At 61.0% G+C, this 17,437-nt stretch overlaps 1 protein-coding gene across 1 annotated transcript in view; it reads right to left on the reverse strand.

Annotated features, from left to right (window-relative positions):
- Positions 1-1,385: 1,385 nt before the first annotated feature.
- The window catches only part of LOC119110001 (calmodulin-binding transcription activator 2), a 118,711-nt gene continuing 102,659 nt past the window's right edge, over positions 1,386-17,437 (reverse strand). The window contains exons 14-29 of the mRNA XM_037233748.1: positions 17,107-17,233; positions 13,337-13,557; positions 12,662-12,831; positions 11,387-11,560; positions 10,684-10,842; positions 10,191-10,295; positions 10,009-10,142; positions 8,823-8,932; positions 8,311-8,429; positions 6,591-6,772; positions 5,948-6,093; positions 5,422-5,606; positions 3,594-3,668; positions 3,107-3,134; positions 2,408-2,557; positions 1,386-1,578 (exon numbers count right to left, since the gene is read on the reverse strand). Coding sequence (XP_037089643.1) covers positions 1,573-1,578; positions 2,408-2,557; positions 3,107-3,134; positions 3,594-3,668; positions 5,422-5,606; positions 5,948-6,093; positions 6,591-6,772; positions 8,311-8,429; positions 8,823-8,932; positions 10,009-10,142; positions 10,191-10,295; positions 10,684-10,842; positions 11,387-11,560; positions 12,662-12,831; positions 13,337-13,557; positions 17,107-17,233 — 2,091 coding nt within the window. The 3' untranslated portion in view covers positions 1,386-1,572. The remainder of the gene's footprint in view (positions 1,579-2,407; positions 2,558-3,106; positions 3,135-3,593; positions 3,669-5,421; positions 5,607-5,947; positions 6,094-6,590; positions 6,773-8,310; positions 8,430-8,822; positions 8,933-10,008; positions 10,143-10,190; positions 10,296-10,683; positions 10,843-11,386; positions 11,561-12,661; positions 12,832-13,336; positions 13,558-17,106; positions 17,234-17,437) is intronic.

Raw genomic sequence — 17,437 nt, forward strand, 5'->3', positions numbered from 1 at the left:
CAGGCGTCTCCAAACAGCTGCCGAATGAGAAGGGCGGCTAGTGAAGCCGACAAAGTCGGTGACGGATAGACGCAGCAGGTCCTGTCAGAGAAGCGCTGGGAGCCGCAGGCGCGGGACGTCCAGGCCGGGACCGTCCCGCCTCGGCCGACTCGGCAGGTCAGAAGTGGAATGTTCGGGGACAGCGCCAAACGAAACGCGCCAATCCCGCGATAATGCGCATGCGCAAGATTTGTGTGCGGGAAGGAGCGGGACGGGGTTTAACCGACCCGAGGCATGCAAAGATGATTGAAAGGCGAAGATGAATCGTAGATAAGAACACTAGGTCTCCGATGCCTTACAGCTACGAAGGATCGGAAAGGAGGACCGATCTGTACATGAACGCTACTCTACTCTCAACAAATGCAGTCACCGATATCAGTATGAATGTTCTAAGCATCCAGAACCGACCAGGTTTGTTGAAAGACCGCCGAATACAGCACCGTAAAAGAATAAACAAAGAATCCCTTGTCAACACTACACCTACAATACAGCAACAATACATCACAGTTCATGCCGGCGGGCTCTCTTTGTTCCACCTGCCCCACGTCGGACGCCGCCACCTGACCTGGGGCGGCTGACCCCGCCGTTGGCAGGGGTCCAGCACGCCCAGACACCCATCCCGATGCCGCCGCACCTCTGACTCAGCCCGCCCCGTCCAGCACAGCCACGCAGCCAGCGAAGCAGGCGCCATGCCCGGCCCGCCGAGGATGGCGTCTAGTCCGAGGGACTCGACGGCGCCGTGGCTGCGACGCCACGCACGCGCCAGCTAAACCTACGTAAACAACATGGGCGTATCGAGGTAATCGAGTAATAGACGACAAAGAGTGAGATAGATGGGAAATTGAGCGCAACAACGGTGGCAACGAGATAAGAGTGAGCAACATTAACGTGTGGGACCTTGCTTCGGGCGCCGCGCCGGCTGCCCCCAGCGCGAGCGCACCGCCGACACAGCACCCCAACAACGACACGAGCCGCTCCGGCCTCTCACTCCCGTCACGCAGGTACGGTTCCAGCGCCGGCCATGATCCGGCACCCGCGCCGCCCGTTTTGATTGTGTGCGAGATGATGCGTGACGTCACTGTCGCCGCGGCGGCGGCGGGCAGACGAGAACGACACGCGCCGCTCCGACCCGCCGCAGCCGCGCGGGCCGCCGCTCGCAGCACGGACGGCCGGCCAGCCTATGGAGCACTGCAGGCGGGGCGCGCCGTTCGCACGCGCGCCCTCCGCGAGAAAAGATGAACGTTGTGATGGAGATGCACGTACAAAAGCGGCGGCGCAGCCACCCAGCCCGCGGCGCGGCGCGCCTCCGTCCTAGGGCGGCGGCCGAGCCGGCCGGCCGGCGGCTGGTGGCACCAGGGCCCGGCCGCGCCGCACCAGCGTCTCGTGCGCCACCAGCGTCGAGCTCTCGAAGCTCAGCGTGCGCCGGTAGATGGGCGGCGCGGCCGGGACGCGGAAGCCGTCCATCGGCAGCTGGCGGAACGAGAAGCGCCGAGAAGGGCCACGAGGCGGCGGTGGCCGGCCGAGCAGCTCATGTCAGCACTGCAGGGCGGGGGGGGGGGGGGGTCCAGCGTTAGCGATCAACCATCTCAGAGCACGGCCCTCAAACATGTGACGTATATTATGACTGACACACACATATATGACATACGGCAACGGACATGGCCATTGAAACTGGACAACACGCAACATTTAGGCAAACTTCACTCCATCACCAATAAAACGTCAAAAACTGATTCGAACTGCGCGAAGCTGGGCACGGGCACGCACATGATGAATGACCTTTAATGACCTCGGAAGCCTGACAACACACCTCGCGGAGACCGTTTCATCCATAACTAAAACAAAGTGACACTATCTCGCATTAGCAGGCAACCTCTACATCCAAACCCTACATGCAGCAGCAAATGATTTGTCCGAGCATTCGACGGTGACCTTGTGACGGTGACGGTCATTTTTTGACTATTGTTTTAGTATATGTTCCATTTTAAGCTTTCAAAAATACGCGATCATGTACCTCGCCTAAAGTAAATTGTGTAGAACCACCGTCCTAAAGCCTCGGAGGTGCCAAAAGCTTACGGCCATACGTCCATGGTGACGAACGCGACATCTGCGGGCGCTGAACGCCACATAAAAAGATCAAAAATCACTGAGGTTTTACTTTTTCTGGTCGCAGAGCCCCCTTATAAGTTCTTACTTAGCAGCGGCTGACTAAGCCATAAGCAAAGTACTACGCTGGGAGAAATCCCCCGCCATCCTCGCGCTGCATTTGCAGGCGCAGCAGGCCCCGGCATCGACAGCGCGCGAACCACACACCCATCACGACACCACAGACGACGGAAGACACCCGTCGCCGTCCCGTCAAACCGACCTTCCTGCTGTGGCCGGAGGTGGTGGTGGTGGTCTGGCTTAGCGGCTGGCATCTGGTGGCGGAAGCGGGAACTTTGGCGGGGCACAGACCCGGTCCAAGGGGTCCAGAGGCCTCACGCTTCCTGCTCCCTGCTCGCGCTCTCTCTGCAACCTGGCGCCGCCGTCGGGCCGAGCGTCACGGGCCGGTGGGGGGAGGGGGGAGGGGTCGTCGACCCGGGGGTCGCAAGGCCGGCACACGGACAGCGAACATACTGGGACAATAGCGGTCCGCTGTGATATTACGTTCGGCGTCCACATGAGTTTATAGAGCGGCAGGGGTGAGTTGTTGCAACTCATAAAACACTCCACCAAGCACCAACAAGCCACCACAGACGAGCAAATCATTGAAACGAGCACCAACCCTAAAGCCAGGGAACCCACAGCCGCGCGACGCGCAGCGCGTTTGATCAAGGTACGCAGCGGGGCTGTCGGCCACGTGTAGCCGCGCGTGCCCACCGTAGGTCGGCCAGTGCGCACCGCACACAACCCACGCCGGCAAACTGAGGGAAATCCCAAGCGGGTTCCGAGAGCAGGGCCTGGTCCGAGCGACCGCAGAACAAGCCATCAATTAGATCGACTGGAAAACGCCCGATAAATGAAGCAGTGCCGTAAATGAGACCGATTTTTAGGTAACCAGCGCACCACACGAATGCCCACTTACCGCACCCTCGAACCACACATCCCACTGGCTGCGATAACCGAGACATTACAGAAGCATCAGCGACAGTTGGTATTCCGTAGAAATCAAATCATAATCATACTCTTAGCCTGGTTTAGTGTTAAGTGGTGTTCGTGACACACCCTAAAACTTCGCCCGGTGCTGATTTTTTTTACCTGTGGCCGGTGCCCGACTTAAAAGACAGGTGTGGAGACCACTTAAAACAGTGAACGTGTTTTTAATCTCTCTTAGCAAGGCCGCGAATATGAATTACACTTCACAAGGGCCGGCCATCGAGCAGCCTTTAACCGCCATCGCCAAGGAACCACAACCCTTTCCAACAAAGTGCCAGCACACCGACGACGCCATTATCCTCGGCTCCTCGACAGAGGTCGGGTGCCCACCTCGTTGTCGCACCCACCGCACCACGCACCGGCGACGGAGCCCTCCCCCGCCCCGCCCCGCGCCTGGCGACCACGCCCGTACTTACTTATTCTTGGACTGGCGCATGAAGTTCTGTATTTTCATGGCCGCCTGGTGCTGGCGCCGCTGCGAGTAGGTGCGCCTGAAAGGTGCCATGACATCAGCCGGCTGAAGAAACGACTGGTGCCGAGACCGCGGGCCTCTGTCGCGCGTTACAACCAGCGAGCTCCAGTGCACTAAATCATGAGGCCACACTACACTTTTCTTTACTACGCCATGGATTGACCTCACCCGTCTGAATAACGCAGGACCGTAGGGACTTGAGGGGTGGCAACTGCCGCGCGAATTGACGACGGCTGTCATACGGCTCCCTTCGGCGCACTGAATATTTGAGCAGCAAGGAGGGAGTGCAGGCTTGAGATCCTGAGACCGGTGTGACCGCTGACGCACACAGCAGGGCACGTGGGGTAGGGCTGACGCACACAGCAGGGCACCTGGGGGAAGGCTGACACACACACACAGCAGGGCACCTGGGGGAGGGCTGACACACACAGCAGGGCACCTGGGTAGGGCTGACACACACAGCAGGGCACCTGGGGGAAGGCTGACGCACACAGCAGGGCACGTGGGGTAGGGTTGACGCACACAGCAGGGCACCTGGGGGAGGGCTGACACACACAGCAGGGCACCTGGGGGAAGGCTGACGCACACAGCAGGGCACGTGGGGTAGGGTTGACGCACACAGCAGGGCACCTGGGGGAGGGCTGACACACACACCGGATGGCACCTAGAGAAGGCTGGCGCAAACAGTAGGGCACCTGGGGGAAGCCTGACACACACACAGCAGGGCACGTGGGGTAGGGTTGACGCACACAGCAGGGCACCTGGGGGAGGGCGGACACACACACCGGATGGCACCTGGGCAAGGCTGGCACACACAGCAGGGCACCTGGGGAGCGGCGGGCGGGCAGGAGCGTCCCTTTCTAAAATCGGATGGGAGAGGGCGGGGGCTCGGCCGAAAAGGTTGACCTAACCTACCCGAAAATATGATTTCCTCGCCATTAAAATTAAAAAAGCTTTTACACAAATCGTGGATTCGGAATTGTTTTCCTGTAGAGGAATTGACTTGTCATCCCAAGTAACGTAGACTGCCTTTTCACGAAAAGCTTAGAATGGACTGCAATTCGCAGAGAAAACATCTCGGTAAATCTGCGTGAAGGATAAGTGATGGTTACCGCTGAAGCCAATCATGTTGTATAACCACCACAGCAACGATTACGTCACATACAACGATTACGTCACATACACTTGCCACTGTTGGGGAAAACATGAGCTAATTTTTGTCTGCGCCGCCGTGTGCTTTTAAAAGCTACCGCATATTGCAGTCAGTTGTTCTTTCTCCCAATCCATGAGTTGTCATTTGAGGAAAATTTGTCAAAGATTTGCAGACTGGCTTAACATATGATGGAGTTGTCATGACGAAAACCTTACGTATCTACGGACACTAGTTGGTAAAAAGTCAACATGATAGTAATGGTGATGTGTTTACCCAATACCAATAGTTAATATGATTATTCTGTATCTTTTGGTCAAGTATACCTTCTTTGCACATATGTATTGAGGGGGCCCAAAGAAGAATTGGGGGGGGAGGGGGGCTCAAGCCAGCATTGGTGGGGGAGGGGAGGGGCTCACCTCCCCCAAAGCACATAAAGTGACGCCCTTGTGGATGGGCAGATTACGGGTCAGGCACCTTGGGGAGAGAAGGAAGGGTGGGGGGGAGGCGGCGGCCACAAGATCGCAGGGGGCCAGCCACCAGTGCCGCAGGAGCAGTGCCGGCGGGCAACGGTCGGACCCACACACGGCCCCCGCGCCGCCGCAGCGGGACAGCGCCTCACTTCAGGGAGCCGGGCGTGCCCTCGCGGCCGTGCCGCTGCCGCTCCTGCTCCTTGTACTGGCGGTAGTAGTTCTGGATGCACACGGCCGCCTCCTGCGACTTCTTGAAGCGCTTGTGCTCGCAGTAGGTGCGGTACCGGCTCTGGATGACCATCGCCGCCCGCGTCATTTGGGTGTAGTAGAAGTACTGAAACGTATGAAACGCGTCGCTAGAATGCAGAACACGCACTTGATCGACGGCATTGGTCGCGTAGAAAGTACCTCGTAGCATCCACAGGGAACCTTGTGGGCAGCAACAACGCAATAAAACAGCCAGTGACATTTCACGCCGGATACCATGCCAGCCGTTCACAGCGAGCGAAAACAACGACCCACGCCACACCCTCGGAGCCAGTCAGCTTGCTCGAAGCATGGCGACCGGCCGCTGCACCACCGACTCGAGTCAACCTGACTCCAGTTACGCCGACTCCGGCGGCGGCTCGGCCGGTGTGCGCCGAGCGTCAGCCGCCGTTGCCGGCGGCCGCTCACCTGCTTGTAGCGCCGGTAGCAGTTCTGAATGACGATGGCCGCTTGCTTCTCGCGGTCCTGCTCCTCGGCCCGCTTGCGGCCCTTGTAGCTACGGTACGCCTTCTGGATCACCTTGGCAGCCTCGTACAGCTCGCGCTGCTCGCGGTCTGCGGCGGCGAGGCGGATGTCACGCGCGTTACGCGGCGTGACGCACGCCACCGCCGAGGCCCAAACGACCCGGCCGGGGGGCCGAAGGGGCTGGGAGCGGCGCAGAGGCGTACGGCAGCCACGAATTCAGCCGTCAGAATGCCGGAACTGACTCCCACCTAGCAGCCGGGGCAGGCCGCGCGATGACCTGACCCGGGACGTCAGGCCGACCCTGAGTGACGGCGGAAGGGTGCCGTCCCGCCCCGCTCCAGTGCGATGTCGTGACCCGTCTGGTGGGCTCGCTCGGCTCGGGTGAACACCCTGATTCGGTAATCCCGACCGGCCGTGCGGTCCCCACAGTGACCCCACGCTCCAGCCGCCGCGGCCTGGCGGCCTAACCTGACAGTGTTGACCTCAGAGCCCGACCTGGGACAAGATACCCGACCCACCCTGACCAGCCCACACGCCCCCCTGACCCGACAGTCCGTCCAGTGCGATCCATCGGTCCCTGCCTGACCTGAGAGCGTGAGGCTCGAGAAATCCAGCGCGAAGTCGCGTCGACCGGCCTTGAAGTACTGGCCCAGGTCGGCGGCCGACGGCGGCGGCGACGGCGAGTCCAGCACGGGGAACGAGCAGGGCGACGGCAGGCAGGAGGAGGCCGGCGACGCCGACGACTGCGGCGTGCTCACCTCGCAGTACCTGCCGGCCGCGCGGCGCGCGTCATCCCAGCCGCGCGGCGCGCGTCACCCCAGCCGCGCGGCGCGCGTCACTCCAGCCGCGTGGCGCGCGTTCACTCCAGCCGCGTGGCGCGCGTCATCCCAGCCGCGTGGCGCGCGTCATCCCAGCCGCGCAGCGCGCATCACTCCAGCCGCGGCTGGGCGGCGGCAGGCGCCGCTGGCCCGTCCAGGCGCCGGGCCGAGGCCGAACGCCCAAGTCGCCACGGCGCGTGAGCGTGGCTAGTGGATCATGACGCCCTCCTCCCCCCCCCCCCCCCCCCCCCCCCCCCCCCACCACGCTACTGTGTTACTCTGCCTGGCGCAAAGCGACGAGCCCGCACATCCGGCCTGTCAAGAGTCAAGCTGACTCGAGTCGAGCCGAGTCGTGTCGAGTCGTGTCGCGCGCGGCGCGGCGCCGTCCGTGGGTGACACAGTGGCTTGTAGCTTACACTTGAAGCCCTCGATTTCGCTGACCACACACCAGTGAAACCGAGTAAACTGAAACCGTACGACTAGAATGAGCTGGATTTAGCCATTCAACCACAAACTACAAACCGGATTACGCCAACGCATTTGTAGTCAGACTGGCGCTAATGACATTAGCATCGACCCGGGGATGAATAATGACGCGGCCTGCCAGTAATATTGCGACTGGAGCGGCGACGGTCCTCACTCGAAAGGTGTATGGCCGTGACGTCAGCCTGCCGTGGCTCAGGCTCATTATTCCCTGCAGCCTCGGCTCACGCAGGGTAGACAGACCAGCTCAGCTCAGCTCAGATCAGCTCAGCTCAGCTCAGCCCAGCTCAGCGTAGCTCAGCTCAGCTCAGCCCAGCTCAGCGTAGCTCAGCTCAGCCCAGCTCAGCGTAGCTCAGCTCAGCCCAGCTCAGCGCAGCTCAGCTCAGCTCAGTTCAGTCCAGCTCAGTTCAGTTCAGTTCAGCTCAGCGTAGCTCAGCTCAGTTGAGTTCAGTTCAGCGTAGCTCAGCTCAGCTCAGTTCAGCTCAGCTCAGCTCAGCTCAGTTCAGTTCAATTCAGTTCAGCGTAGCTCAGCTCAGCTCAGCCCAGCCCAGCCCAGCCCAGCCCAGCGCCCAGCCCAGCCCAGCCCAGCCCAGCCCAGCCCAGCCCAGCCCAGCCCAGCCCAGCCCGGCCCAGCCCAGCTCAGCTCGGCCCAGCTCAGCTCAGTCCAGCTCAGCTCAGCATGGCTCAGCTCCCACGCGGGTCGGTATCGCATACCACAGTAGCACGTAAAGTGCCAGTAAAATCTAAGCTCAGAACCCAAGCTTTACCGATGGCACCACCGACGGAAAAACAAAGAGGTGGGTGCTTCGCATACGGAGTCCGTCTGCATGGACCTTCCACCCCCCCCCCCCGCCCAACCTGCAGACCGCGTTCCGTAGCCCAAAGTCCTTACGCCTCTGTTCTGTCCGCACGCGTCCCTCAAAGGACCGGCATTGGTCGCGTGCAGCCGCGTCACCAGCCCGGCTCGTCCGTCCGTCCGTCCGTCCGTCCGTCCGTCCGTCTCACCTGTAGCCGGTGTCGCACAGCTCGGCCAGCTCTGTCGCGTCCTCCATCGCCTCCGAGCGCAGCGAGATCAGGTCAGAGGCCGGCGACGACGAACGCTCCCACTGACTGTCGCTCTCGATCTGGAGAGGTTAAGTCAGGTCAGGTCACGTCAGAGACCGGCGACGAGGAACACCCCCAATGACTGCCGCTCTTGTTCCCAAGCAAGGGCGGGGGGGGGGGGGTAAGGTCTGGGGGAAGTCAACTCAGCTCGGCGGACAACAATGAATCTCAGCATTTCAAAGCCGACCAAAGCTTACGAAATATCAGCATCTGCACCATTCAATTCTCATGAATCTTAATGCCACAGTGAACAAGACAATCTGCAGTTCAGTACGCAACCCTGGCACTGAACTGCAGCTTCCACGAACACACTGTTTGACAAACCCCAACCGGCGAACCCGCACCCGCGACGCTGACCTGTGACCTGTGACCCATCCCCACGCCGCCACGTGCCGCAGCGACGCCCGACCGACCTTGATCCGTTCCGGCATGGCGGCTATGATGTGTTCAGCCAGTGTGAGCACGTGCTGCTGGTCCGACGCGTCCGAGGCCTGGCTGGTGTCCATCGACGGCGACGTCTCGCCTGGGGGCGTCCGGGACCAGGTCAGCCACGCGCCTGGCCTACGGCTGAGGTTGAGATCGTTCCATTGTTCGGTAGCGGAGGAGACTGCACCATTAAAATTCCGCGAATTTTGATGCAACAGAGATTAAGACAATCTGCGCTCCCGTACGTAACCATGCCACTTACAACATACATGACGGCCATCGATCGACCTTTGTCATGGAACCGCGTGAGGTACGAGGTCCCGGATGGGCAGCGCGACACCCAAAGCAAATTGAATTTCGTGACTGCGGAGGACGGCGGGCACCGCACTGGCCGGGCGTGCTGATCCCGCCGGGGTGTGAAGGTCAGCGCGAGGCGTGACTGCAGGGCCCGAGGTCGGGATGGCCCAAGGCCGCGAGATGGACTCAGGCCCGGGACGGCCCGAGAGGGCTACGGACGGATTTGGGCCGACAGAACTCGGCTCGGTAACGCGTGCCCGAGGCGGAACGTCGGCTCGCAGCTGGACGAGGAGGCTCAAATAGACAAGAAGCATTGCGCAGCACAAAACGGATGCATGGACGAACAAAAATTATCCGAAACGGGAAAAAAATAAAAGCAAATAAAAGTCCTGTGGGCCAAGGACAAATTACATAAGATGCACCGAAGAGCAAAACATGGCCGATGGGTTCATCATATAACGACCACACTCCGTCAAGTATCCTCAGCTTGAGGACGACAGCGCGCAAAGGCATTCGTTGGAATACATTTAGTTTACAAAGCCGCATACCATGTTGTAGAAAGAAATTGGCAAAAGGAAACAACAGAAGATTCTTCCATAAGAAACGTAAATAACACCGACATGCCGTTGAAACCCAGCAGACCATTCATGCGTAACAGTGAGAGGCCGTCCCACAAACAAGCACTCAGCGCATGGTCGGAGGAGCCGCGGATACAAACAAGCACGGTTGGAAGGCCCCGACCAGTGCCTGCAGCACGCGGCTTATCTGCGGCGCACTTAAGCCACGAACAGGACGCGGGAGGAACCGTGAGCTGCCACTGCCACCGACCACCGCCCGGGTCCCTGCGGGCCCACGTCGCCTCTCTGCCCGACTCACAGATGGCGGGCGACGGCCAGTCGCGCAGGTCCGCGGCGCTGCAGCGCGAGCTGCAGGCCGGTGACGTCACAGGCAGCGAGGCGCTGCGCTCGCCGCGCAGCGTGTCCAGGCCCGAGTCGACGCTGCTGCGCGCGCTCTCGGCGGCGGCGGCGCGGCGGCCGGCGCCGCTCGCCGCCGCCCGCTGCGGGCTCGGCGTGGACGAGCGCAGCTGGCGCGCGCACGGCCCGTCCTGCGGCGAGCCCGACGGCAGGTCCAGGCTGAAGTTGCGCTGCCGCCACAGCTCCGACCTGCCGGCCGCGGCGGCGTCGTCACGGCGGGCGGCCGTCCAGGCGACGCTGGAGCCGCCGACCACGGTACGGTGGCGAGGCCGTGGTTACGGCGATCACGGCCGAGTTCGGCTCACAGGCGGCGATCCGATACTAACGAGTGACGGTCCCGTCACAGTACGGAAAATTACGGCGAGTCAGCAGCCGGGGTGACGTAACCATGTGTCCGTGAATATTTTGCAGAAAATGCACATATTCCGATGCACATTGCATTGACATCAAACACGATCTACGCTTGGTTGCCACAGACCGAGTTACCGCTCAGCTCTTAACGCCCACGCCATCAGACGCGCCGCCGGAGTCTCCCCGGCCTCAGCTCGAGTCGGCCGGCGCCCGGGCGTGCGCTCACCTGTACTTAGTGCCGGGCCGCGCGAACACGCGCTCGCTGCGGTCCAGCTCGCGCGCCCTCTGCCGGATCGCGTCCAGCCGCTCCAGCTCGTCGGCCAGCGCCGCGTGGCCACCCTCGCGCGCCAGCTCCAGCGGCGTCAAGCCCGCCGAGTTCCGCATCCTGCGCGCACGGCCGTCGTCAGCGGGCCGCCGGCGGCGCCTTAGAGCCGCGAGTGGGCAGATTGGGCGCGTGCTGGTCGGCGGCACCGCTGCGGTGCCAGTCGGCGACAGACATCAGGGCACGGCGGTAAAGTCGGCCTGCTGAGGCGGCGACAGACCGACAGTTGGGCGATCGGGACCTGGCGTTGAGCATGTGACCCTTTCACGCAGTGTGCGGGCACTGGCGGCTCTCAAGGTCAGCTGGGCAGCACGACAGGGTGCGAGGGGAGGAAGGCTGAGGGCTGGAAGACCGGGGCGTACAGGGAGGGCGCTAGGAGGTAACACGCCACGAGCACACCTCAGCCGGGGCGCCGCCGCTGAGGCGCCCACACGTGGCTGCCGAGTCAGCCACCCGCCGCACGCCACAGCAGTCCGCCGTACTCCGCAGCGTCATCAACCTTCCACAACAGCGCACGCACACGCACACACCCTCCGCGCCAGCCGATGGTGGGGCGTCCGGCGCCGAGCGGCCGTCGGCGCGCCGGCCGCCGGGCTCGCCGACTCACCTGAGCGCCGTGTGGTTCCACTGGTACAGCAGGCGGGCCGTCTCGGTGTGGCCCCGGTGGCAGGTGAGGCCCAACGGCGTGTCACCCGACTGGTCGGTGCGCACGGCGTCCACCTCCGCCTCCAGGTAGAGCGACGGGTTCTCGGCGCGCCAGTGGAGCAGCGAGCACACCAGCCTGCGGGGCAGGGCGGGTCATACTGCGGTCTGAGGGGGCAGGGCGGGCTGTCTCCCTGCCTACAAGCCTGGTGCAGCAGAGTTGCACGTCTCTCGGTGACACAGCTTCCTACGTGGTTGTATGTCTCCAATGCATGTTTTGAGACGTAACATGCACACACGTGCGTCCGTTATCAATGCGTCTAATCTAAGGCGCATCTACTCCTGAGACTCATCACCGTGATATGCCAAAGGCGAGCAGGGGCCCCGATTACGTCGATGCTTCCGAGAAACGCGTCGAAAGAGCGAGTCGAGGCTATCTCGTCGCGCCGCACGCACCAACGCTCCTTCGCGCGGGTCGCCGTGGACAGCCGCTGCACAGCGGCGGCGGTACATCGAATCGATACATCAACAAAAAACCGCCCGTAAGAAGCCGGCGCATGTTCCGCTGGTCGCAGAACAATGGCTCACAGTCTGGGCCGCTAACGAGAGCGCCCGGCGCGAGCGGCGAGTTTGGCGACGATCGCGACCCCGGGCAAACACGCCGCCGCCAATCAGGTGAAGAGCTCGGCGACCCAATTGCCAGCGGCGCGATCCACGCGGACCCGCTGACGAGGGCCGTGGAAAAAGGGCGGCCCCGGCGCGGCGGTGCGTGGCAGCGGCCGGCCGGCAGAGGCGAGGCTTCGCCGGGGGAACAACCGTATTGGCGGAGGCGGAGGCGGACTTACCCGCCGCGGGTGAGGGCCGAGGCATGGCGGCGGCTTTGACGAGCTTAAAGTGACCGCGGAGGGGTTGGCGCGGGGCACGGAAGCGTCGAAGACGCAGGCCAGCTTCCCCCCTCCCCTCCTCCACCTGCCCACGGAGCCGCCAGACAGCACACGCCAGCGCTCGCCGTCGACAGTCCGAATACAGGATCACAGTCAACACATGAGCCTAATAAACACGGACACATTCACACAGTGACACATCAGCGCCGCCACTGACGTTGACGCTAATACTAACACTGACATTGACACTGACAGTGACACCGCCATTGCCAAAGCCGGCCCGCGCGTGCTGCGCGCCGCCCCGGCGCGATGCCATCAGCCGGGCGGCGGCAGCGCGTCAAGGCGGCGGCGCTGACCTGCTGTAGCCGAGCAGGGCGGCCAGGTGGAGGAGCGAGGGCGCGCCCTGAGCGCCCTCATCGCAGCAGGCGAGCTCGCTCAGCCACGTCCGCGACATCAGGTCCTGGCAGTACGAGATGAGCCGCTCCTCGAGGTGCGGGCCGCACAGCGCCGCCAGCGGGCTGGTCGACTGCCACAGGGGAGGTCGACGGTCAGGTCAGGTCAGGTCGGCGGCCTCTGAGCGTCCCGCGGCCTCGGCACACCCGCGCGGCGCTTCCACGGTCCCGTTGCCGCCGGGAGGCCGACCGACCATCGGAAGGCAGCAGCGACTGTCAGACAACGTCAGGCTATTGGCATCCGCAAATGGAGATTCCGTCTACGACGGCATCTGACGGCCGAGCCAATATTGGCCAACGTTTAACCGCGGACAGTGACAGGATGCAAATGGAAGAACTTGCGGACGCAGTGATTTAGAAACACGCCGCTTTGTTGCTGTCGACCGAAAAAGCCCACAGCAAGACGTATATCCACGGGCTGTGGAACAGCTGGCCTCCGTGTAATGACAATGCCCAAGCTTGCTTATAAACATCGCGCGGCAGGTGACGCAGCAGCCACGCTGCGCGCCGAACAAGCCGGGCGTAGTCGGCGACCCTGACCGGACGACGTCACCCTCGCCCTCCCCTGCCCCGGCCCACCTGGCTGTGCAGCGAGCCCTCAGTGCGCGACTCGATCAGCTGCACGCGCTGCATCAGCGTGAACTTGACGAGCGTGTCGTCCTGGCTGGGGAACGGCGCCGTCGCCGGGTAGGAGGCGGGCGCCTGGTCCGAGGCGCGCCGCTTGTACTCGAACAGGCACGCGTTGGAGATGACGAACCCCTCGCAGGCCACCTGCAGCGGCGCCACGCCGGCCTCGTGCGCTGCCGGCGGGGGCGCCGCCCGGTCAGCGGGCGCCCGAGGGAGGCGGCGCTCGACAGCCACTCGTCACTCGCACCGGACGACGCACGGCGGGGGGGGGGGGGGGCGTCACGGCCGTGGCTGTCGCGACGCGCAGGTGTCGCAGTCGGACGGGTGCGGTGCTGTCTCGTGGCACGCGGGTGGCGTCGGTTGGCGCGGTAGGCGCGGAGTGGAGGGCGCGGCGACGTCAGATGGGAGGGGTGCGAGGTCTACCATCGAGTCGGCAGGCGCCGGTCTGCCGACATCGCCTGCTCCGACCGATTTATTGCCGTCAAACACTCCTCATTCGCTTAAAACGATGGCCTACCAACAGAGGTGCACTTTCCTCAATTCATGGACATTCAAATGAACGCTGGAGTTCTGACAAGAATTGTCGGCACTCAGTTAAACCACGACAATTATCAGAGTACACATCAGGCGCGCAATATCCAACACACGAGGTCAGCATCCACAAGGTAAAGCAGAGTCAAGATTATAAACAACGCCGTTTGGTCGCCAGCTCGCGCCATGTTGTCTCAACTGTTCGTCTCCGCCAGGTCCCAATGGACTTTTCCCCCAGAGTACCTCTCCCAGAGGACACCTCTCAGAGGATTCATCCCAGAGGACATCTCCTCGAAGACATCTCCCCGAGGACATCTCCCCGAGGACATCTCTCAGGGGACGTCTCCCAGAGGACATCTCGCAGAGGACATCTGCCACCAGAGTTCCTCTCCCAGAGGACATCTCTCAGGGCATTTCTCCCAGAGGACATCCCCCGAGGACCTATCACTGAGGACCTCTCTCCGAGGACATCTCCGGCGGACGACCCGGAGGACCTCTGAGCGGCCGAGTGACAGCACAGATATAATCTCTCCAATGACCAGCCCGCTAAAAGCCGTCGATCCTCTCGCATAGCCCAGGGGGGGGGGGGGACGTCGAACCGGCCACTGACACCGGGCGAAATCAAATCTGTGCCCAATTTTCACGAGGTGGTCTCGAAATGTCCGCTGATTGAGCGGCCGCAGCGCTGACGCTGTCCCGTCAGCGGGCGCTGTCGCCAGCCGGCTCTCCGCCGGCCCACGGACGCCCGGTGGCGGGGCGGCCGGGCCCGCCGCCAGCGCGCGCTGGGAAGGAGCTATACTCCCTCAGGCATCTTTGTTGGATGGTTCAAGAGGGCGGCGTATGGATCTCAGTTCCAGCTAAGAGAGCGATTGAAGAACACGTCGTGCGGATCCGATTCCAAGTACGGGCAGTTTGCTCTGGCCGTGGTCCTCGGCACGTCGTCGAGGCGCGTCTTCCAAATACGTGGTATTTTTGCCGGAGTGAGCTGGGCAGCGCTGCCGAGAACTATAACGTTAAGCTGGGTTGAGCCGTGAGGGCTTCGGAAGCTACCCTGGGCAAAGCTCCGCCTGTGTCAACGAGATACGACCATCCTGGGTGGGATTCGAGTTCAGGAGTTCGTGTGTCTGAAACCCATGGGATCCGACAGCAGATGCCGACGCAAAATAAACACTCTAACCATTACACCTAACTAAGCACCACCGGAACGGTGACAACCAGAAAACGACGCATGCCAACCAACGCCACTACTTCCAATATTTATTAACCCTAGCGTTACGAATGGTCTGAACATCTGGCGTTTGCTCACGGAACTTCCAGTCGAACGAATAATACTGGCCACGCTTTTTGCTGGACGAGCTTGCAGAAAGGATCGCGTTCGTTCCGCACAATGTCACGGCACGTGCCTCGTTGAGCCCCTCTCGTCCGTTGTCAGCTGACCGCTGTGTACATGGACTGACCAAACAGACCAACCTCCGGGACTCGAAGCCCAGCACAAATATACGACTCCTCCGCCTTTCCCCTCGGTCCCAATGTCGGATCGCCTCTGCTGAAGTTGGATTTCCGGCCAGATGCTATTGTGTTGTGGGAGGTGGCGACATGCAATGGCCATCACCAGCGTAAGGGTGCGCCAATACTGTGCGCGTGAAATGTTCAATAACCATGCCCAATCAGCACACATAACACCTCAGGCAGTCGGCTGTAAAGGGTCGAGATCAAGCCGCACCCCGGACGGGCTACCGCGGCGTCGTTAGATCAACTGGGAAGAACTACGCCATTGGGGCCGAGTCTTCACCCACTGAATGTTTTGCTCCAGGGACCTCTGGCGTGAATGGCCATGTTAATGAATTATGCACAAACTTCCAGATTAACTCGCACAACAACACATCGTTAAGGGGTGAAAGCAGCGTGGCTGACGTGTCCGAAAGCTGGAACAACCATGTCAAGGCTGTTTTCGAACTCGCACTCGGGAAAGAGTTCAACATGCGAAGCGTGGAATGTGGACGCATTCTTCTACATCCTTCCGAGAACAGTTCAGTGACTTACGGCACACCCTGGGAAACCTAGCACTTCCTTATATCCGGAGCCACACAGCGACGACACGTCATTTCTCTTCCAGCCAGCGACTGGTTGAACCTGGTGTCCCATTTGTTTGCAAAACCTGACAGCAATATAGCAAATTGCCTGCCTCTTTCACTTCGGTCCGGCCACAAAATTGCGAAGCTGATGCAAGATGCTGCATGCAAGCAAATGTCCGACAAACCGAGGCAGTGACCTTGCCGGAATCTCCAGATTTGGCGGGGTTGTGGCTCGAAATGCGGGTGGCTTCATCAACAGAGCCGACCTTCTAATCAACCGCTTATCGGCACCGCTAGAGCTTCGACTGCCTCCGAAAACTGTCATAGATTGTGCCTTTGCGCTACAGGGAGACCAGAACACGTCCTCGAGCGTCGCAACATCCAGCGGCGGCCCGTGCCAGCGACGATGCCAGGTCACAGCCACAAACCGTCCATGTTTCTGAGGCCGTGAAGTGTCTTAACAATTTCTTTCAATTGGCAATACGCGCAAAACAAACATGTCGAAAGACGTATTATGGGCAATTTTATCACAGTTTCCCCCATGTATTCCGTTTCTAGAGACCCTCATGGTTATCAACGTCAGGCTGGGCATAAAATGACCACTCCTCCACACCTATCTGATGAATATTTCAAAATGTTTATTTATTTCTTAATATCTTATTATTAATATTTCATCGTAAGTACTTTCCGTGTACGAAAACTTTAGAGCATTTGCGAGTGAGCACACGTACATTCTGGGGGTACCTGGCCCGCTGCTCACACGCGGTGACGTCTCTGAGCTACCACCTCAGGTCACACTTTTCTAGATCCAGACAATTTATGTTAATTAAGCAAGCACCCAAATATCCCACAGGCGGGGCACACTAATTTCGCTTATCTACGCAGGCTATAATACAATGTTCCCCATGGTGTCAGCTAAGAACTTTTCTGGAAAACAAATAACCTGAATTCGAGCAAACCCCCACAAAAGACCACCTAACACGGAACACTGGACAAGAAAACGGTGGGACGATACTTTCAGCCCACAACACAAACACCGAAGCGACACTTACTTCCCGGTCCAAAAGCGGACAAGACCAGACGGTCATCACGATTTTTCCCCGAATTCTCACTGACCTGGACAGAAGCAGCGGAGCACACCGCTCTGCACGAGCTGGGTGGGCACCGCCACGCCGTCGAAGAGCACCGAGTAGGGCGAGGTGGTGGCGTACCACGGCCCGGCCACCAGCACCTTGATGCCACCCTGCCGGCACGCACACCGGTCCGCGTGAGGCGCCGTTCAGCGACGCTTCCGCCGCCGGCGCGGGGTAACCCGCAGGGCCGGCTGGCGCGTCACAACCATGGAGCACACGCACACACGCACGCACGCACGCACGCACGCACGCACGCACGCACGCACACACACACACACACACACACACACACACACACACACACACACACACAC

This window comes from Pollicipes pollicipes, unplaced genomic scaffold, assembly GCF_011947565.3.
Source record: "Pollicipes pollicipes isolate AB1234 unplaced genomic scaffold, Ppol_2.1 Scaffold_7231;HRSCAF=8579_pilon_pilon_pilon, whole genome shotgun sequence".
NCBI classification, from domain to species: Eukaryota; Metazoa; Arthropoda; class Thecostraca; order Pollicipedomorpha; family Pollicipedidae; genus Pollicipes; species Pollicipes pollicipes.